This window comes from Tachysurus vachellii, chromosome 2 (genome assembly GCF_030014155.1).
Source record: "Tachysurus vachellii isolate PV-2020 chromosome 2, HZAU_Pvac_v1, whole genome shotgun sequence".
Classification (NCBI taxonomy): Eukaryota; Metazoa; Chordata; class Actinopteri; order Siluriformes; family Bagridae; genus Tachysurus; species Tachysurus vachellii.
In genome coordinates this window covers 10,741,749-10,764,928 of record NC_083461.1, presented here as the reverse complement: position 1 = coordinate 10,764,928, position 23,180 = coordinate 10,741,749, and the positions used below count along the sequence as shown (strand labels likewise).

The 23,180-nt window shown below is 37.2% G+C and overlaps 2 protein-coding genes across 4 annotated transcripts in view; both read right to left on the bottom strand.

Annotated features, from left to right (window-relative positions):
* Positions 1-11,298, bottom strand: part of kif19 (kinesin family member 19) — a 35,832-nt gene extending 24,534 nt beyond the window's left edge. For all 3 annotated transcript variants that reach the window (XM_060896618.1, XM_060896611.1, XM_060896626.1), the window contains exons 1-2: positions 10,894-11,298; positions 9,556-9,636 (exon numbers count right to left, since the gene is read on the bottom strand). In XM_060896618.1, the coding sequence (XP_060752601.1) occupies positions 9,556-9,636; positions 10,894-10,932 (120 nt within the window). In that variant the 5' untranslated portion in view covers positions 10,933-11,298. The remainder of the gene's footprint in view (positions 1-9,555; positions 9,637-10,893) is intronic.
* A 2,128-nt stretch (positions 11,299-13,426) lies between these two features.
* Positions 13,427-22,121, bottom strand: dnai2b (dynein, axonemal, intermediate chain 2b). Its single transcript, XM_060889996.1, has 13 exons — positions 22,014-22,121; positions 21,310-21,500; positions 20,604-20,765; positions 20,029-20,150; positions 19,749-19,891; positions 19,448-19,561; positions 18,691-18,830; positions 18,163-18,285; positions 17,859-18,082; positions 17,442-17,577; positions 15,396-15,542; positions 14,550-14,783; positions 13,427-13,582 (listed from the first exon to the last, which is right to left on the bottom strand). Exons 2-13 carry the CDS (start codon positions 21,493-21,495, stop codon positions 13,559-13,561), a joined length of 1,755 nt encoding a protein of 584 aa, XP_060745979.1. The 5' UTR covers positions 21,496-21,500; positions 22,014-22,121; the 3' UTR covers positions 13,427-13,558.
* Positions 22,122-23,180: the final 1,059 nt, after the last annotated feature.

The following is a 23,180-nucleotide window of genomic DNA, read 5'->3' as shown; positions in this document are numbered from 1 at the left end:
TTTGAGGAGACGTTTATTTAATTAAATCGTTTTATAATTTTTTTTTGCATGGAGTCATAGCTTTATATAAAGAGCTCCAGTGTCATTGCTTAATAAAAATTTGAAGTAAAGCAGTAAAGTTTTCCAGTATTTGAACCTGATATGAAGTAACATGTTTTGTGACCATTCCATGACATTAAATGTAACTATAAATGGATAAAACGCATGACATTATCTTTAACATATAAAAAATTGCCATCGTTACCAAATTGCTTTGTTATAAACTTCTTCAGGATGTGCTTTTACAGGAAAATAATCAACTTTGGCCATAACAGCATTCATTATTCCTTCTCTAGTTAATTTCCATTATAAAACTGTACCTGTTGTGTAACTATTCTCTAAATGGTTCTGGAAACTGTGCTATGAAAATGTTAGCATAATCAATCATGGGTATTTTTCTGTGTTACCAGGCCACAGGGACTTGCTGCATCTCGCACAGGTCCCACCAACAGACTTAAAGGAGGAATTCACGAGCAAAAAACACATTGTTTTGTGGTATAGCAGAGAGCAATAACAAATAAATTCTTACCATTGAGTGCCGAGGCTGAGAAGCTGCAGGAGTGTGTGCACATGAACATGCCGTATTATTATAATAAACATCCTAATCGCTAAGAAGGTGTGAAGTGTGCTGGGAACTTATTAAGTGAGGCTCATCTTGCATTTTGCAGAAGTGTGAGACAAATGTAAAGCTCTAATGGAGCTGGTTCTAATGGAGTTCACAACTAATTCTGCTAATGTTCTGTTCATTTTTTATACAGAAAGGGTTTTTTTTGTCTATCTGCAATCCTGGCCATTGTTAATTAGTAAACAAATACTAGAAATAAATAAATTCCAGCTTAATAGACAGAAGGGAGAGTTATTGATACAGATATTTCTTTTGTAACTTATGCAGGAGGGACTGTTTTTGTGGTGCAGTTGTTTTTGCTCTCTGAGGTCTGAGGTGTTTATGTGGCTTTCACCATATCTTTTCATATTTTCTGCCCTTCACCCTTATTCTCTCTCTTCCTGTTTGGTTGAGAAGAAGGCAGACAGTCTGGGTCTTGTGTGCATGCATTAATTAGTCACACGGAGAGAACAAGCTGATCCCTTAAATAATATACTTTCCATATAACCAGCTTTAAACACCAAATAATATCTATGCATCAAATACCATCTCATTTCATGTTTGATAAATAGCGTGGTATAAATAGCAATTCATTTAGTTCAACTGATTTCAGGAGTGTAGAGTGTTTCAAAGAAAGATAATGGGAAATTCATTAGAATTTTTGAAGCTTTTAATTTCCAACAAATATCAATTGAAAGTACCAAGTTTCTCAGTTTCTAATGTGTATGTTTTACTGACATGTAATGAAATAAAATGCCATATGTATTATCAGACCGAGATGCTGTGATTGTCACATACACACAATGAGCAAAACAGCAGGTCCACAAAACTACATAAAACACTGTATAGTAACTCATATAAGCTTTGTTTATCGATAGTTGTAACAACACAATATTCTGTGCTCGGGCCTGCATGCAGTAAATTATTTGAATGATTTTGTTCCACAAGGAAATTATGCAAACGTTAAAGTTTCATTAAAGAATACGTTTAGCAACCTTTATGTTCTCAGATGAAACCTATTTTTATTTGTCTTTCCTTCAGTCTTGAAGTTAAGTGTGCCCTTGTAGTTTGTCTAATACAAGCCAAGCTCACTGTGTCCCTAGTTACACCATGTCAACACCACTTTATCTAAAGTGATACCATGCACCAATGACTGCTGTTGAATCACACATTAACAAACAAATCCTTGCATCACTAAGTTCGTGTTGGTGAACTTGCTTTTTTATACATCTTTTGTGGAGAAAGATACAGAGGATAAAACAATGTTTAATGCATGTTTAGATTAAAAACGTAATCTTTAATCTTTATTCTATTTTTACTCCCGTTCAATAACTGCTTCACCTCAGGGTCAGATCGGGAGTCTATCTCGTAAACGTTGGGAACAAGGTAGTAATAAACCCTAATAGTAAAACACTTTATTAAAGGCAACACAAACAAACAAATACACACACACACATTCACATGCTCATTCACATGTTGGGGTCATTTAGCAAAGACAGTCCACTTATAGCATGGTTTTTGGAGGTAGGAGGAAACCAGGGATTCCAGCCACTCATCAGGGATGTATATACAGATAATCATGTGCAGCTGGAGTGTTCTCTCAGAGATGAGAGAGAAGGGTTTATATGCCAGGAGAAGCCTTTTCAGCTCCACTCAACTGTTACATCTTATCACTAGAGCCCATCTTACCTGATTATGAGTGGGTGAAAGGAGAAAAAAGAGAGAGACAGACTGTAAATCATAATGAGAACAAGTTTTGCAGTGCCCTTTGAGAAATCCCCCAAAAGTGTTTGTTATGTTTTTTACCCCCCCAGACATTACCAGTCTTTTAACGACTCCATATTAACCTGGTTCCCCTCTCTCCAGGCTCCTTAAATTTATTGGCATCTTTTCCTCACTCGCTTTTAATACTGTCAGGCCTCCAACAGAGTGAGAGTTACCGTGTTTATATTCTTGGCTTTAAGTAGCTGTTGTGAATTTGTAGAGAGTACTAACCCTGCCAGAAAGCCCACTTTTGCACAATTGTTGCAAATAATACCAGCTGTTTTCAAACAATTTTCAACTGATGCACGAACAGCGATGCTAAGGTAATGGTAGGAATCCAAGTTCTGAGCTAAAGAGCTGTGGAAATGCACATCCCATAATAAACAACAAACAAAAAGAGAATTCTGCAATGAAGGACATTTACAGAGAAGCACAGGGAAACGAAGTGCAGTCAAACCATAAAAAACACAATACAGAGAGTAAACCTGTAAATGCTCTGGGTCTAACTGTCGCATTTCCCTGGCCCAAACCAAACCTAAATCATGACTGTTGAAGGCCGTTTTTGTTTGCAGTGCTATTCCTTGCTCCAGCTCTCGGCCTATTCAAACACCAAGCCTATAAAAGTCACCACACACTATTTGGTGAGACTCTTCGTTTAGCCCTCGCTGGCCCATAGTAATTATTATCCGCTACGAATTATGCCAGGCCACAACAGCATGGTCACTGGGCAGAGACCCTGAGAACATTTGGCTAAATTAAGAAAAAAAGAAGAGGGCCTTCAAAAGGAACCGGCCAAAATTAGATTGGAAACGAACTGCTTCCATCTAAGTGGACAAATGACTGCCAGCCCTAGTGGCAGAAAACTGGCTGCCTTTCTGCTCAGTATTGTCCAACTCAAGGTGAACGCAATTTGAATCGACTCCCAGAAACAGGAGGAGCTGAAAGATGCCAGAAACCGAATACAGATGACTCGGAAAGGCTGCTTTGTTGCCTACAAAGGGAGGAATTTGCCACATACTCAGGTAAGGTTCGTGCTGAATCCAGATGAATGCAGTTCTTTGTTTTATAGGCCAGGATGTGTAAGTTATTTCCAGCTATTTTCCTGGCTGTTCTTTGTGCCTGTCACTTTCAGCTTTTTATTTTCTGTCCAATTTTTCTTGTAAATTGACTTCTGCTAGTGAAGGCCGGAAACACAACCCATAAATAAGCAATGCTCGACCTAGAAACTAAATGCAGACTCATTTCGGTAAGAAGAGCAGCAGAATTTGTGTTGATACAACACAAAATAAACATCCAACAATACCACAAATCTTTACAGAAAATCTCTGATGAATTCTGAACGTTACAGGCGCAACGCAGTCCACTCTGGATCTTTAAACTTTCATAAGGATCAGATAGTGTTTGATGTTTCAAGCTCTTACTCTCCTCCTCCTCACTCTCTGTCTGTCATGTCCACCAGTGCTGATGCCACTGTAAGAGGCGAGGGAAAAAAGAAAACAAACAATGGCTCTGACCTTGTCTACAGATCACCATGACAACCAGGCCTCCCTATAAACCATTTACCCTCTGTGTGTGCATCTGTATGTGTGTGTGTGCGAGAGAGAGAGAGAGAGAGAGAGAGAGAGATAAAGAAGAAGAGAGTGCACAGTACTGTGGACTACCCTTTACAGCCCCCAAAAGCAACAGGATATCCGTCACACACAATGCCGCAATCTCCAAAGTCCATCCACTTGTTTATAGCAGCCAGTCTCAGAGTCCCACCTGTTATGTGAAGCAGCCCACCAAACTCTGTGCATGACTGAGGTCATATTCTGCTAGTGCATGAACATTTTCCCTATTAATGATATTATGATTAATATTTATCTATGCTGAAAATAGGCCATTGATTGCACTTCTCTGTTACAGGAAAAGACAATAAATTTTAAAAGACACCAAAGGGACAAAGTGTCAATCAGAATAACAATCCATACAAATTTATAAATGTAAATGTTCTTTTTAGATAAACACACAGAATGTAAAGCCATGGTACATTGAGTTATGGTACAAAACCACTGACATCTTTAACACCATGAGACCATGTGCTTCAATTGTTTACTAAATTATAGATATTTACTTTATTTTGTAGATTCTGAAGCACCAAGTGTGCTTGCTGTTGTCTGAAAGCATACAGACAAACGTCATTTAGAATACAAACCAAAAGGAATACACGCATTTCATTTCAAATGATTACAAACTCAAGGTTCATAGTGTATAAATTTATACTGTTCAATGTATGTTATTGATCGTTTGAGTGTATATACAAGCTGCATAATAGATAGATAGATAGATAGATAGATAGATAGATAGATAGATAGATAGATAGATAGATAGATAGATAGATAGAAAATATTGTAAACTTTACATCAAAATGATATAAATGTGAAATTGTCTAAATTGTTCAATACATGTGTGCGTCACAAATTATACAACATGAAAGTGAGAACTGACTCATTTGAGGAGCATCACTGACTCATAGGGAGCATTTTGTGTTTTTATTAAGCTCTAAAAGATGAAGTTGTCCATCTGTCATCTGTAAGCAGAGCTTCTTAGGTAAGTCAATGACATCATCATCTCTGCTGTGTCCCTAAACACACACACACACACACACATCCTATCTCACTATTGAAGACCAGACCTTACCTGTGTGACATTACACATTGATGATGCATATCAATGAGGCAACTCAGCACCTTGCTTGTTTACATTACCGCGCCTTTCCGTTTTCTTCCACATGACATTTAGCAGCTAATGGCACCAACAGTGCTTTATAGAAATACATTTGTAGGAAAATTCATATCCGCAAACCACTATCATAAACATATGAGACTGCCTATTATAAAATAGTTTTAGAAACAGACAATACATTTATGAAGACTAACAGACAAAAGCTGTCATGTGAATAACACCTTAACAAAAGCTCACTCATGTCTATGACAACAGCTCATTGGGGGATCATAAAGGAAAACAGGAAGACAGCTTTATAACTCTACATCCTCAGAGTCGGCACAGACAAGCCCTATCAAGTTTGGGGTTTCCATAATTAGGAACACTGTATCATCACTAGAGATTGGAGTTCCACAGGTATTCTGCAGTTACACCAATATAATTAGAGTCTTATTAAAAACACAAACACTGTCAGCAAGTGCACTATTATTATTATTATTATTATTATTATTATTATTATTATTATTCTACCTAACCCCAACCGTCGCACTGCAAAAACAAACTAAACAAGTAACATGAAATTATGAAGACAAGCTTGTGCCAGAAATGTAACACAAGCGTGTCATATTTCTGAATTATGAGGTTAAGTAACAGGTGAACTGTGCGGGTGGATTGGAGCAGATGGCTTCTGCCTAATCCCTCCAAAGCTCCAAGGCTGAGCTAAGACTCAAGAGGCTTACACCCTCAGCCCTCTTCCTCTTGAGGGAAAGAAAAGCGTGTTTCACCTATAAACTAAGCTAATCTGGCTTAGCCTACCTGAAGATGTGAAGAGCCACATGGCACATATGACACACTACACTCATGACACATTTGGTTTGGTCAGTCAGCAAATCTGGCTAATTGATTTTGTTTAAAAGATGACAGGATATGAGAATGGGAGTACTGTGTGCCGCCTTTAGTATGCATATATGCTGTGTGACTACAGCTTACATTTTCAGTGCTTTATTATGTAGTGTGTGTGTGTGTGTGCGTGCACGTGTGTGTGTGTGTGATTGAGAAATCATTCGGACCTCATGTTGTGTCTCTCTCCTCCCCGTCTATTCATGTGGCTGCACAAACACAATACAAAACCTATAAGCCTTGGTGTGTGTGCTGCTAATCGCTGCGAGCACAATCCCGTCACCTCTCACATAACCTGTTTGCTCTGTGGACTCTTACGCTCTCTAATGTACACAAACCATGATGTACACTGTACTAACACAAATACACTACATAATTAAAATAAACTCAGTACTTATTTCAGATCCTTAAGTAATACCACCTTTATTTTATTTTTATTTTAGATTTATTTTATTTTTGATTCTTAGTGCATGTTCATATCTATTACCTAACCCAAGTTGGTTTTGCCCAGTTAAAATAAGTAATTACACTGAAGCATGTTTGATATATAATACTGTTAAGAAATTGTAATAGTACTTATACTCACTACATTTAATGCATACAGTAGTGTAGATACAGTAAAGTGTATAAACACCTATGCCATCATGTCTCTGTCCATTTTGTGTGTGTGTGTGTGTGTGTTTATTATTTTAATATACATTAAGCTTGGCTAATAAAAGGAAGTTGACATAAATGTATTAGCTAGGCCATTGTATCATTTGCATTGGATAAAAAATATAATAACATATTGTGAGCTAGTTAGGTAAGTATATTATGGATATTAATACAGACTAAGGGAAATAAATGAGTCTATGGTTATTAACTTTATGATTGCATCTCCAAATAATCAAGAAGACTCTGGAAAATGTTTTGGCTATGTTGAAAAAGACAATATTCAAGTATGGCTAGTGTCTTCATTTTCTGTTGATATATGTACCGTTTGTGACTGTGTGTAGTAAGCAGAAAAGCTTATACAAAAGCTTTTTGTAAAGCTCATGTAAAGTTTTTACAGACAATGAACTGACTTTATTTCATGGAGTTTTATTCTTGCTGTTGTTCGGTGTGAAAATACAAATAAATAACTAATAAAAATCCACTTATCCAAATTGTGTGTGTTTAATTTAATTTTTGTTCAAATTTTTTGTTAAATTTTGCCCAGATAAATATATAAACTGACAAATTCATGGTGGATCCAGAGTCTCTCCCAGGAACACTGTGTACGAGAAAAGGATAATACTCTGGACAGTCAATAATACACAATGCCAGTCCACAACCATTACTAATGGTTGTCTTGATTATCATATTTGGAAGATGCAGAAGAACTGCATGACATGATTTGAAACATGATTTTAACAAAGTGAAAACCACCTAACAAAAACATTTCCTCTCAGTTAAATGAGCCAGTTCAAGTGGTTCAGGCCACATGGTATGATCTGTCCTATCAGATACATGATCTGTCCTATTTATACAGTGTTTAAATTCAAAGACACATGGACAGAAATGTACTTCTCAGTGCATATTTGCTATTATTCAATATTACCATTTTTTTCCATAAGTCCCATCTTGGAAATTGAACTTAGCTATGTTTATGATACACTCTCCCTTTAAATACATGCTTCATTCACCAGCTCTTAATTGGAACTAATTTGGATTACTTCAAACATTTTCTAATTAAATTAATAGCCTGCCTTCTCTCTGTGCTGCTGTCTAACCATGAGACAATTATAACATCGCAACAATCATCACGGATGAGGAATCATTTTCAAACCTAGCATCATCTTTGTCACTACTGTCGTCATCAGTCGCTAAATTACCGCAAGTCATCACAGCTGTGTGAAAGGATTTTATTCCCAGATTGTGGCCTAAATTTAACTAAGGCCCTAGAGCTTTGCACTTTTCATTCCACTAAGAGGGGCAATAATTAGCCCTGACCTGTACACACAGCATGAAACAACAGACACGTATATAGCCTTTGGCCATGTGTTACATATTCCAGTACGAGACCTATTCTAAGACCTATTCTAACTCTCATGTATATTATTATCCAGACATTTAATTCTAAAATAATAAGGTTCGATGGTTGCTTTACACAGACTGCTTTCTTTTGTTGTGGAACTAGCAATATCTCAAAAACTCATTTAAATCATGCTGGTCCTTGTACTCACACAGTGTGTTCAGATTAATTTATCCAGTATCATGATGACACAAATATAATACGTCAATGATCAAAAGAGTATTTTCTTGTCAGCATCAACCAGCAGTTTAGCCCTTTAAAGTTCTATGTCCATATCAGACATTACTATGAAATATATAGTAACTACCATAATAATAGGAAAGGTAGTAACAACGGTTAGCACGTTCGCCTCACACCTCCAGGGTTGGGGGTTCGATTCCCGCCTCCACCTTGTGTGTGTGGAGTTTGCATGTTCTCCCCGTGCTTTGGTGTTTCCTCCGGGTACTCTGGTTTCCTCCCCCAGTCCAAAGACATGCATGGTAAGTTGATTGTCATCTCTGGAAAATTGTCCGTAGTGAGTGAATGAGAGTGTGTGTGTGCCCTGCGATGGGTTGGCACTCCGTCCAGGGTGTATCCTGCCTTGATGCCCGATGACACCTGAGATAGGCACAGGCTCCCCGTGACCCGAGGTAGTTCGGATAAGCGGTAGAAGATGAGTGAGTGAGTGAGTAACAACGGTGCGTGACATAAGTCTACACCCATCAAAAGGTTTTGGCTTTTTATAAAAATACATACACTTTACAAGCTGTGTTTTCACAAGCTGTGTTTCATTCTCACCAACATGTTATATAAACATAGTAATTTCTATATCTCCATTTTAAGAGAGCATAGAAAATGTATGCAGAAACAACAGGGGCCAGATAGAAATGCACCTTGCATCTGTCACTGGGTATCATGTACACAAAGATTTAGACCTAGAGCCAATCTAGCATACAGTAGATCATCCCCCATGTTTTTAGGAGGTGGAAAAAGATCTTTGGAAGTCCATCCAGATATGAGAAGTTATGAACAACTGCACAGACTGTAACTCAAGCACCTCAGGATCAAACCATGGACCCTGATGTTGTGAGGGGCCTTGAAATACTTAAGCCATTTCCTGCTGAATCTACATGAAATTTAAAGCATTCAGATGCATCTGAATACATAAATATATTTTTACACCTTTCCGTGCCTTGCCAGTGATTTAAAAGTTGTGATTAAGTTATCTGAGATAATGCTGATGTATTCTTGTCTTTGAAACATGCCCGCAGCCTGGATAGTGTTCTTGTTATGCTAGCCTGTTTTCTTCAAACTACTCTAATCCTCATGTGAGAGAAGGTCAGCAACTATCCAATCCCAGCTGCTAAATGGGCATGCTTATAAATCATACATAAACATTACTTCAATAGAATATTAAAGTTATAAAGAAATATATAAAAATTTAAGATAGAAGTAGGGGTTGTGTTAATGGTTAGTAGTTGCCACTATATACATAAAGATGCTAAACTCTTACCTGGTCATCCACTCTGTGGGCTACAATTGCAGCCCCTTCTTCTATCTCAGCATCGCTCAGAGGCCGAATTCGCAAAGCCACCTGGGAAACAAACATGGACCCAACCATCACCAGTTTGGAGGAAATAAAGATTCCCAGTTAAGGAACCCAGTTAAATTACTACAAAATACAAAATCATGCTTCTAAAAGCAAATTAAAAATGAATATAGAATGATTCAACATTTCAACTGAATATTTTTTCCATGATTATCATCGCCATGAGTCATCTTAGATTTTTTGAGAAAATCTCCTGTTTTGGGGTCTGAATGCAATATGGTATATTGCCTAAAACTTCAGGCTATATTAGTTTAAGAAGCCACTCTGTCTTTTCGCTGGTATTTTAATTGTCCTGCACACGTTCTACATTCTCTCTAGCAGTTCAAAGGTGCTGCTATGATTGAGAGCTGCTCCAGTTCAGTGCTGCTGTAAAGGAAAAAAGGAGAGGCAACTGAACCAGACAATGTGAATTATTCAGTCCAGGGCCAGAAGATTACAGGGAAATAAGCGCACAACTCTCTGGATGAATATTCGACCCAGGTTTGACAAAGTGACTCACAGGTGCGTGCGAGAGTAGGAAATCTTAATTAGCTCTCCTATGATATGATCAATGAGCAGCAACCTAGTTAGTTGGGGGGAAAAAACAGATTACAATTACAGGGTTTCCTTAAAGTCGATGAGGACGCAATAAGAGGAAGACTATATACATTAAATTTTGTGCACATTTGCTCTGCACCTTATGTATATCACGTTTTGGCTGCTGTACCATGTTTCTGCTGATTTTGTGAACATATTCTAACCGGTTCCTGAGATTTTTTTTACCCTGTATAATTCTTATATGATATCATAGTTTGTATATGTTCTCAGGGTAGAAGATGAACAGTTCTAATTCTGTTTGATATTCTGTTTTCATTACCAAAAGTTTTTTACTTGACCATTTTCTTATAAGATGCTTGCAAATTCTCAGCCCCTTGGATCCTTCATGTTTAAAAATAAAGCAAAAAGCTGATTTGTATGCTTCATGTTTTAAAAGCAGATCTGTAATAGCCAGATTTAAGCCAGAACCGCTTTGCATTTGTTGACACAGTGCATGGCCCCATAGAAAATAGATCTTGGGACAATATGATAAGCAAAAGTTTGCAATAAATTGAAATATGAAATTCTAATCCTGTGCTTAGTATAGATTTGTATAGTTATTACTAGGACTGGGTTAATGTGTGGTATGAAGTCATGTTATTACTCATCATGGAATATTAATAGCAAATAAATGAGGTTGGTAAAGCCTGGGGTTGTCCTACTTACTGTTAGTTGGTGGTCCTTCGATTCTCCTGTATCCTTCATGGTGATATCACCACCTCCTTGGTGTCACTGTGTGTATTTCAGTCTCAGTAGAAGGACAGAGGAATCAGCAGCCTCTGTGATGGCACCATGTTTTACGCGTCGATCCGCCTGCCTCTACAAGCGCGTGCGTAAATTCACCTGCACTGATACTCTGCTTTTATGCTCCAGTGGAAATACAGCTTCTTTATTAGATGGTCAGTCTTTCTAACCCGTTCGAATAGACCAGGATGTTCCCGTCTTGTGTGTAAAAAGGTGTCTCTGTGCTGTTCTTTGAGAACAGAACAGTGTTGTTTGTCCCCTTAGAGATGAGGAGTGAAGCCTCATATATCCACCGCGTCATTAACAGCAGCTGAAGCTCAGCTCCGGTTCCTCACTTCACTGTGCTGTGCTGTGCTGTGATAACTGCGCCCCCTAAAGACAAACAGTGTTGTAGCTTCTGCGTCCTGTTTGAGTCACTGAACCAACCAAGGACAGGACGACAGTAAGGCCACCCTGATACACATACAGCTTGGTCTGTGTTGACAGATCACAGGTCAAACCTGTAGATATTTTTTCCCCAGTGAGCAATTAAGAAAATCTCAAACATTTAGTTATGTAAAGATAAAATGAAACTTATATTGTAGGGGTTTCAAACTCAGTTTAGTCCAAAACAGAGCACAGTTTGCATAGAAAATTGTTAAAGTCTACATGTTGGTTGGGGTCTGAGTTTGGTTGCACTGGAACTGTGCCTCAAATACTGTTAATGTGAACGCAACTCGTAATTGTTCGCACTTGTTCAGGAAGTAAAGTAACTTGCAATGAGTTTTAGCCAATGACAACATCATTAGTTTTCACAACACGTGTACCATGAGAGATTTCGACCAAGCTGGCACATTTTCTGCACCCCAGTCTGGACTGAGGCTACATTGATGTCATGTGAGAGGCTACGTTGATGTCATGTGAAAATGATTAATAATTCTAGCATGTCTTTTTGTGTGTTTTGATTTCATACAAAGAAACACTGTGAGACAATAGAGAGCATCCTGTTCAGCTGTAGACTAAGCTATTGTGCTGCTATGACATATTTTACTTCATCTTCAACCTTTCTTCTATTTTTCTATACAACCTGCATTATAGATATAGGTTAAAATGCAAATGCTTGTGTATTTATTGTTTATTTTCCACTCATCTGACAGTGTCAGTCAGCATCTGTCTCACAGTACACAGGACTTATGTAATCCTGTGTACCCTGCCACAGCTTTGTTATGTATTTTGTCATGGTCCTGGGAAAATAACATTGCATTCCATTGTTTACAAGTTATATGGAGGAATGGTAATAAAACCAACTTGACTTGATTAGCATGAAAACTCCTTACACTATCTTTTCATATGAAATGATTCATGTGAGTAGTTACAAAATCCAGCACACCTCATTCTGGCTGGTTGTAATATGGTGGTCAAATGCCATCATTGTTTAAGTCAGAGCAAGGGCACACAGAGACTGGGGTCGTTCCTCACACTGGAGCACAACCATCACATGAATTTGTGTCAGAAAGTGTTTTTATTAAGCAGGTGGTCTAATAATTCTGATTCATGGGTAATGATAATGGAGAAGATGCATGGAAATGGCTATTTCTTCAGTTAGAGTTCAATAACAGCAGTGTTTTATTTTCAAAATGTCCAACTGTTGCAAAAAAGTGCCACTTAGCACTGGAAGACACAATGGAGTATGGACCAAGAGATCAGTTTGCTTTCTAGCCATATAGTGAGACGTCCAACACAAATATAACTTAAATAATAGCTGTATAGCTTATAATAAAAAATATAAATTAAAATGTCCCAAAAGTCTCCATGATTGGGGAAATGAACACTTTATTTTAGCAAAATGTCTTAGAAACTTAGTTCGCTCAGTTCATACTAGGTTTGTATTTTATACATTTTGTCAATAACCTTTAAGAATGCCTTGAAAGCTTTCGCAAGATTGTAATAAACGCACAATTACATGCATACCAACAATTGTGCTAACATGAGTTCATCATGAGTGGGAGAAACGGCTGTGTTTACTAAGAAATCCTAGTCAATCATAAGTCAATCATAGAGAGGATGTTTTGTAAAAAAGTTATATATTTTGTTAAAAATATATATTTTCCCCTATGTTTGGAGACATTATTAGGACATGTGTTTGGAGCCAGATATTCAATAACCTATATTGTTATTTATCAAACCACTAGATGCTAAAGTAAAAAGTAAAATTAAAAAGAAAGTAAAGTGTAAACAAATGCTAGGAAAAGCTAATGAAGGTATATTGAATTAATCCACAGTGCTACTATGAGTAAAATATGTTTCCAAATTCACCTCAATCAATTCAAACATTGACGTGAAATGATTTTATGCAGAATGACAAACTCACCTTGAGGAACGAATGCATCTTCTCACAATGTAACACAAAATCATAATGTTTAATACACATTCTCTTAAATCAGCTTTTTTCTTAAAAAAATAAATCACTGTGTGAGGCGTGCAATTACAGCATTGATTGAAGTAAGAGATGAGGCGTGAGATTACTGCTGGTGATACAGTACTTTCCTCTTCACTGTTATGACTGTGTTTTGATGGAAAGGAAGTGAAATTGTGATGCCTTTTCTTCTCATATTTCCTCTTCAGTGATTTCCTGGTGGGGTAACAAATAGGGCAGTTTAGAAAATATTGAACAGATCTGAAATTATTGATTTTCTGCAGTAATTGCGCTGTTGTCCATCAAAACCAGAGTAGTAGTAAGCCAGGGGTTCTTTGCTAGTACAAACAAACACGTACGGTCATCTTCTAACAGAACAAATAAAGCTTATTGATTTTTCTTCCTCGTGTCTTATACATGGTGCTATATATAGGCAATGAGAGGCTTATCTCATTGGAACAGGCCATTAAAATCAGGATGCAACCTGTCAAAGCTCCTCAAACAAGCACAGGTTTATTTTAAAGGTTATTATGGGGAAAGGAATTATATTAACAGTGGATTTTCCTGACGCATAAAAGTCAGTTTTCTTAATTTAACCTTGAAATGCTGTTATTCTTGGTCATGTAGGTATTAAAATAATCTGTAAAATTCATTTACCATTTTTACCATTTAATCTTGACTTTTTTTTTACAGTTTCAATATATACCAATATTAATATATAAACAATATATAGTGCTGACTGCAGGACAAATCACAGATTTATATTACTGCACTAGTTCTAATGCTGTATCGTTTCTATGGTAACAAATTCTACAGGGACTTAGGGATGGATGTATGCATTTCAGATATTTTTAATTGTTGATATGGTGAAGTTTTCTGACATGGAAAAGTCTCCAGGATGGAAAGAGTTTGTGTTTTTTAATAGCATGCTGCATTTTCTATCTTCGTTGAAAAAGAGAGAAAAAGGCTGGTAAGAATAATATAGCTGTTATAAGTGATAATAGCAATTAGGTTCTTTCACTGGCATCTAACTATAAATGTAAAAAAGTATGATATGCATACATATAAATGTATGATATGCATATATTTTTATAAATAGAAAACTAACCATAATTTAATTGTTTACATAATAACTAATAATTTTATTGCTTACATAATAAATATAAAGTAAGGAACTCCTGACCTTGTTTTTATCCTTCTCAGATTTATCCTCTTTTCCCCTTTTCTTCATTTCTGCCTCCACCATCTCATAGAACTCTTTCTCTGCACGGATCACCAGGTCCTCTGCACTTTCCTCTCCCTCCCCGTCTTTGCTTTCTTCATGCTTGCTCTGCTCTGAGCGACTGCGCTCTTTCAGACGCATCTCTCTGTGTCGAGCCTCCAGAATCTTCTCCCGCTTCGTCTCCCGTTCAAACATCTGCCAGAAAACATACAAAACCTGTATAGTACCTTTGAATTCATAAGCAGCAGTCTGACATTAATAACACATCATAACATACTATAGACCTGGATATTATTGTAGTTTAATCCTTGAACATAATTTCATTCATGTCATGTTTAGTATGCTGCATTTACCAGATTTAGGTTTAATAAGAATTTGCATAATGTACATGGCCTTTGTACTAGGAAATTTTTGTTCATGTTGTTTAAGCTTTCATATGGAATAATTTTTAAGTAAACACATTTAGTCTGTAAAATGTATTTTAAAACAGTGTAGGGACACCATATTTAAAGCAATCCTTAAAAAAAAAGCATAATCAATGTCAGAAAATGTAACTAAATGTTGAATGGCATTTGCTTTTAGTCCTAGGAAGGAAAAAATGTGCCACTTTCTAAGGTAGTTGTGAACCTTCATGTATATGTAAATTATTTTACCAAACAATTGAATTTAGCATGTCTTGATTCTTAGACAGATACTGTATATTATAAGTATGTAGGAACTCTGTGTGTGTGTGTGTGTGTGTGTGTGTGTGTGTGTGTGTGTGTGTGTGTGTGTGTGTGTGTGTGTGTGTGTGTGTGTGTGTCTCACCGCTGTGGTCAGCGCTTTCTCATTTTTCTGCAGTGTGCACAGGCCTGATGTGATCTCGAGCAGAGTGGCAGTGCCCAGCTGTGAGCCACATGCCAGAAAACGGCCATTATCTTGCACCCGCATGCTGTAGAGAGCCTCATCACACACCTACCAGAAGCAGCACAAACTTCACTTGGTAGACATACTGTATACAGTCCTAAGTCAAAGGTGGAACCTGTTTTTATTCCACCATTTACAGTCCCTGACAAAAGTCTTGTCGCTTATCTATTTTGTAGAAACACCTGCTAACTATTAACCTAACTTTTAATTAATCAATTGGTGTTAGAAATAGCTCATATGAAAAGCTAAGACCCTCCCAAATGATGTTTAATGCACTGAAATAAATTAGTTTCACTGAAAAAAGATTTATCATTTAATCAAGACAGAAAGGTCAAATTTTGGCAAGACAAAAGTTTTGTCGCCTATACAGAAATTGAACAAATTTACTGCAAATACAAAAATATGTCAGCAAATTAAGTAGTGGTGCTGTGAGATCCAAATTTAATATCTTGTATGACTTCCATGAGCTTGAAGGACTGCATCCATGCGGTTTGGCAAGGATTCATACAATTTATTGATGAAGTCATCAGGAATAGCAAAGAAAGCAGTCTTGCATGCTTCCCAGAGTTCATCAATATTCTTTGGTTTCGTCTTCCATGCTTCCTCTTTCATTCTACCCCACATATGCTCAATGAGGTTCATGTCTGGTAACTGGGCTGGCCAATCCTGGAGCATCTTGATCTTCTTCGCCTTGAGGAACTTTGATGTGGAGATGGAAGTATGCGATGGAGCACCATCCTGCTGCAGAATTTGGCCTCTTTTATGGTTGGGAATATAAGAGGTAGCTAAGATTTCTTGGTATTTTAGACTATTCATGTTGCCTTCCACCCTGCAGATCTCTCGCACACCCCCATACTGGATGTAACCCCAGACAATGATTTTTCTGCCACCAAACTTCACTGTTTTCTGGGTGAATCTCGGATCCATGCGGGCTCCAGTAGGTCTCCTGCAATATTTGCGGCAACTGTGGTGTAATTCAACAGAAGATTCATCTGAAAAATCCTTGCATCCTTCTGCCACTTTTCCAGCATCCATCCTTTTAGCAGGCTGTGGGCCTTGGCAAATGCCACACGATTTTTCAATTGTCTTTTGTTTAGTGCTGGCTTCTGGGCACTGATTCGACCATGGAGGCCATTTCGAGACAGAATCCTACAAACTGTTCTGGTTGACATAGGGACTTCCAGTGACCAGGTCTCATGGAGCTCTGCTGCAGTGGAAAATGGGCTTGGATTTTTGATCCAACAAACGGTCCTCTCGAGCAGTTGTCTTGCGGGGTCTGCCTGACCTGGGCTTGTCCAAAACGTCTCCAGTCTCTTCAAATCTTTTTTTATCCTCTGTACTTGATGCTGAGACACACTGAAGGTGTCTGCCACATCAGCAGTGGATCTGGTCTTCAGCCTCTTGATAATCAAAACTTTAGTCTCAGGGTGAATTTTAGGCATGTTTGCAGAGGTCTAGTTGCAGTTGATCAACTAGTCTAGTTGCAGTTGATGTGAAGGTCTAGTGTACTGAGGTTCTTTTTATTCACACCTGAGACCTAATTGATCCATTATTAGTCACAGGTGAAGCTCATATGACAAGGCGACAACACTTATGTCTTTGCAAAAACTGACTCATTGGGCTTTACCAAGCTGTAAATATTAGAATACCTTTTGACAGTTTCGTTTTGCAATGAAACATTATTACAAAAGCTGTTGGGATTAAAATGAGCCATTTCTTGTAAAAAAAATCTTGATTAGAAATATATTTCAGTGGCACTTCAGGTCAATTTGTACACAAGCGACAATACTTTTGTAAGGGACTGTAGACATTGAGTGTCATTATAATCACCATTATTTAATAATAACTGAATTAAAGCAACAACTGAATTTATTGTATTGTACTGAAGTACATAGTAACAGAACTATTTAGCGTTAACAAAACAAGCACAGAGTTGATGGAACCTACTTTAAGAGTGAGCGTTGGGTCATTCTGCTTGAACAGGAAGTCCCATACATCTAAAGTACCATCCATTTTCACTGTGAAGAAGACTGAAGGTCTAACAGGGCTCCAGCATCCATCTGACAGATAGACCATGTGATATCTACATAGGATGAGATAACAGCAATCATTTATACGCAAAATGCAATAAACTTTTTAATATTTCTGTCCCCTTGTCCAATATCACTTATGGAATACTCGTCCATTTTTCATGAACAAAGAAAACAAGGAAGTATGCAGCCTGGACACCAAATATAACAGTGTGATGTTAAAAGCTCATTCACTGATCAGATTAAATGATAAAAATCTATGCCAGTCGAATACTACTGAAACAGACTCCAGGAGGCAGTTGTGGCTTCACTATTAGTAGTTAGAGGTACTTACTTTGTCCACATGATGGAGGATTCTCTAATGTCCTCAGACCAGATACGGGCGGTCCAGTCAGCCACAGTTAGGAAGTTTTTAGGAAAGAACGGGTTTCTCTGCAGAGCGTATATAGGTCCATGATGGCCACTGTATGTGCTTACAATCTTCTCTGTTGGGGTTTTGGCTTTCCGGTTGCACGAGACCACTAGCCCCTGTTCCGTCCCAACCATGAACTTTGTTGGCTTTTAAAGAAAATTCCACAGGTAAATATATACTATTTTTTTCTGTTTTCAGTTCTGGATACAGAATCTAGAAATCTCACCATGGTGGTTTCAAACTCCAGTGATATGGCACCCAGTGCGTTTTCCAGCTTCCCCTTCTTGCTGGGGTCCAGAACCAGCCTATCTGTTGGCTCACTCATCTTCCGAATGTCCCACCACAGCACCTGATCCAATACATGTCAACATGTAAGCTTTATAGCAGGACAAACAGTAAATTAAACTGTGGATGTAGTAGTAGTGGCCCAAGTGATGTATATGTGGTGATAATAAAGGCTTCTATGCCCCAATTTCATTCAGTTTCATGTGAACTGGATCCACTAACAGACACACACATTATACTAATATTTCATCCCATGTTATGCCGATCTTCAGCACAATGTTTAATAGTAATACTTTCTTTTATATATTGCATTTACAGTAAAAAAGGCTCAGGCTGCTTTATTCAGGAAAAAATAAAAAACATAGGAATGCATAAAATTTCTATCATTTTTACGGATAAATATGCTCATGAATCACATCATGATGCAGCTTAATGTTACAGCTTAATGTGCTGTTTACTGTGCACTGACCTGACCATCAGTGGAAGCAGAGAAGAAGTCTGTGCCTGTCTTTGACTGCAGCCAGATGACCTTATAGACTGGGTCTCTGTGGCTGTGCTCGATGGCAGACATCTCAACCGGCTGGCTGCCTTTACGTGTGTCCCAGTATGCTGCATCCCAGTGATTAAAAAAATACTTTTAAATCTATTCTACAATGATCAGCACAACACACTTTAATTAACATTAAAACAGCATATTTCAGTAAATATTACATAATCAGAACATTTCACCATATCAACAATTACACAAATCTTTAAAGGTTTGTGGTGAATGTCCAGTTAGTAAGAATTCAACAGCAAAGAATAATCCATCCATCCATCCATTGTCTGTACCGCCTATCCTACATACTGTAGGGTCGCAGGGAGCCTGCAGTCTATCCCAGGGAGCTCAGAGGAAAGTAGAGGGACACTTTTGGTCACAGGGCACAATCACACTCACACATCCAGTCACACACTACAGACAATTTAAAGATGCCACTCATACAACAACACATCTTTGGATTTGGGAAGGAAACTAGCAAACCCTAGGAATCATACCCCAACCTCAGAGGTGTGAGAAACGTGCTAAGCACTAAGCCAATGTACTCCTCCACAATGCATAATATAATATAATATAATATGCAATACTGCTGATTATAAAAGCAGTGATAAAGTGAAAATAAGTAAAGTAAATATACCTTGATATCTCTAAATCTGTCATGATAAAGATTCAGCTTGTTTGTTCTCACCAATTTGCCCATTGTAGCTTCCCCCAACTAGGATGTGCGAGTCTTTAGGGTTATACTCCAGACAGACGAGTGGAGAGACAGGTTTCAGGGTCAGCTCTGGTTTATTCGGGTTCTCTGTGAGGAAAAAGAAACAGTCGTTACCAAAACCGCAGCAGGATTTATCATTAAATTGTAAATTGTGTCCACTGAAGACCATTAGAAGCGTCTGTATCATCTGTATGTTAAAAACCGATCAGAATTTGCAATAATCACCATTACAAACAAGTACAACATGACAGCATCAAGAATGTTTTTGCCATACCAATGTCCCAAATATAGGAGTCGTAACACATGTTTTTGCTAAATTTCTGAAACTCTAAAGAGGAATAAGCCACAGCCAACTTGCGGCCACCATCAGGGTGCCATGACAGACTGGTGGCAGTGCGCTTCACCTCATTTGGGTCCCTAAAAACAGAAAAGATCAGAGAAGTAGTAAAACATACGATGCCAGCTCTAATAAAATCCCATCTGTCACCAGGGACAGAATCATTTCTAGCACTAGCCTTTGACGTTATAGAATTGTTACTAATCAATAATGTCACCTGAACACGTTGATGGTTTTGGCCGAAGGCTGTTCCTCCATCTCCTCCACAACCTCCTCTTCTTCAAAGTACTCCTGATAGATATCAATGGCATTGTTCTGTCTGATACAGTTCTCCATTTGCTAGAGTAGAAAGAAAGAGCAGTCTGTGTTGGAGACATCCACCAGTTCCCCGCTTCTATTTGTTATCAATGACAAGTTGTGTGTGCCATTTGTCATGGACCATGTGTGCTCTACTGTCTTCACTACCAGTGATAGGTACTACACCAAGTCGTATTTGCAAAGAGTAACTTTGTTGACGTGTTGGACACCCCTACATCTAGTTACCAGTCTCCATGTCACACAGTCCTGGATACTATGGCTGTCTTTAATCATTTGCAAGTCAGACATGATCATTTTAAGCCATGCAGGCTATTTTGTAACATTGTTCACACTGAAAAATGTGAATGTAATTCTGTTTAACAAATCTAATCCAAACATCAATCAAAATCACTGAAGTCACCGAAGAGCAGTGAACTAATTTATTCTCCAGATATTTAAACCCAATAAATATCTAAAACCAAAAGACACACTTACACTCCCAAGCTGCATGATGGTGTTCACATAGTTCTCATCCTTCTCCACTTTCTTCCTGTACCGAATGGTCTGTTCCATTTCTTGCGGATTGACATCTTTTGGCCAACCCCCCTCCACATGGTTTATGCCACGTGTCTCAGACTCAAAGCGCTCTGTGTTCACCTGAAAAGAAAAAACTATGATGATAAGTTACTGGTGATACACTGTATGGTGCGTTGCTGGTAGTTCACCACTGCTGGTATAATAACCACATAGCTGGGAAGGCTTTTTACTAGATTTGTTGTGGTTGTGGAGATTTGTTCTTTCAGCCACAAGACTCTTAGTGGGATCAGACAATAACATTAGATGAGGAGGTCTGGCTCATGCCAGTTCATTTTCAGTAAAGTAGAGATCAGGGGTTTCCACTCTGACCTGGAAAAACAATGTCATCATGGAGTTTGTTTTGTGCACAGAATCATTGTCATGCTGGAACAGATTTGGGCCTCTTGAATTTCTACAGCATGTAAAGACTTTTCCAAATGTTGTTATTCCAATGTTGTGTCAACAGTATAGAAATACCTTTGGCACTAAACTGAACGAGGTTTATTGTAATACACATTTTGGATCTTGTGTGCTGATCTTGTGATGCATTGCATACGTGAGCAATCATGGACTGAATAGTAAAACTGTGTCACGAACAGTGATCTGAATGATTTGACATACTAACCTCATGCTCAGACATTTCCTGTGTGCACTGTATGGCAACATCACACGGATCTCTGGCTATAAAGTCAGCAGCAAGAGACGGGTCAGGCAGAATGTCCAAATGCAGCTCAGCTGGCCGGTCCGAGAAGTTACACTGGCGACCAAACTCACTGCGTTTCTTAGTGTATACATACACAATCTCCATCATGTATTCTACAAATCAATGTTCAGTGCAGTTAGGCTGGATGAGGGGATAGACAGAGACTGCTAAGAAAATGACACACATTGTGATTAAACAAATATGTAGACATTTGAATGCAGTTTTAGATTTAGGAAAGGGAATGTATTAATGCCAGGTATATTTTACTAGATAAAATAAATAAATAAATAGATAGATAGATAGATAGATAGATAGATAGATAGATAGATAGATAGATAGATAGATAGATAGATAGATAGATAGATAAATAAATAAATAAATAAATGTGTTGCTACGTTAATTCAGTACAAAATGACAAAACATTTGTTTTTCATATAAAAATATGTGGAGCATGCCTACCAGAACAGATTTTTAGCCACCTAAAGTTAAAGCAATACGTTTAACGCGAATGTGCGTTTCAAAACAAGAAGTTAGTGTCAGGTGCATTGAAATGGTAAAGCTTCCTCTGTAACAAACTGCTTTTCTACAGAACAAGTGTAAGAATGAACATGGTGTAAGATCCTTACCTCAACCAGAATCTCTCTCTTTCTCCCTCTGTCTCTCTCTCTGTGCCTCTTTATTTATTTATATTGAGATTATCTCTCCACACTTTCATATTAGACCAGAAGTTTACTGTATCCTAGCAACAGTCCCCCCCAACACTACCGGAAACGCGCCCTTTTGTAGAACTAAAGCGTTTAAAGGCAAAAACGTAAAATTTAATTTAATTTAATTTAATTTAATTTAATTTAATTTAATTTAATTTAATTTAATTTAATTTAATTTAATTTAATTTAATTTAATTTAATTTAATTTAATTTAAAGTAAAGAAAAGAAAAGTAAAGTCAAATAAAATATAATTAAATTAAATTAAATAAAACAAAGTAAAATAAAGTAAAGTAAAGTAAAATGAAATTAAATTAAATTAAATAAAACAAAGTAAAATAAAGTAAAGTAAAGTAAAATTAAATTAAATTAAATAAAGTAAAATAAATTCAAGTAAAGTAAAACAAAGTAAAATAAAATAAAATAAAGTAAAATAAAGTAAAATAAAATAAACTAACATTATTTTATTTTATTTTCTGTTATTTTATTTTACTTTGTTTTATTTTATTGAACAAATGAAGTGTTTGTTATTTGAGTTTGTAAAGCGGTAAAATATTTGCAGATAAATATAAAAATAATCAGAAGAAATCAACTGGTATCCCGAGTATAAATTATATCAAATAATTTTCGATCAAAATATTTTTGACACTGATGCAGGTTTGAAGAAAAAATAAACATCTTCAATTATACAAATATAAATTTTCGAAGAAAAAACTACAGATATTATATATTTTAACACATAACATGTTTTATTTATTCTGCTTTTGTAGCTATATCGACCAGAGACATGCTGCAAAATGAATTAAATAGCAAAAAAAAGTGAATTAAGTAGTAAAATCTCAGCGCCCCCTGCTGTTCACACTAAGCAATAACGCGGCCATTTGCTAAATCTCCTATTCTGCTCCATAACTTAATTAACCCAATTTAACTGCTATACAAAGCTGGAAGGATTCATCTGTGTGGATCTTTGGCAGCATTCAGTACATAAAGTTCGTAGTGAAATAGTGTCTTCTGTAGTTGATATTTACATAATATTGAAATCACAGACTTTAGAATATATACTTATCAAGGATTAAAGTTTATCACTT

Coding starts and splice junctions, on each gene's coding strand:
- dnai2b (XM_060889996.1), bottom strand. CDS start 21,495: ATGATGGAGATTGTGTATGTATACACTAAGAAACGCAGTGAGTTTGGT. Junction 19,562..19,748: donor CTCCTATATTTGGGACATTG/GTATGGCAAAAA, acceptor TTTTCCTCACAG/AGAACCCGAATAAACCAGAG. Junction 18,083..18,162: donor TGGAGTTTGAAACCACCATG/GTGAGATTTCTA, acceptor TTTCTTTAAAAG/CCAACAAAGTTCATGGTTGG.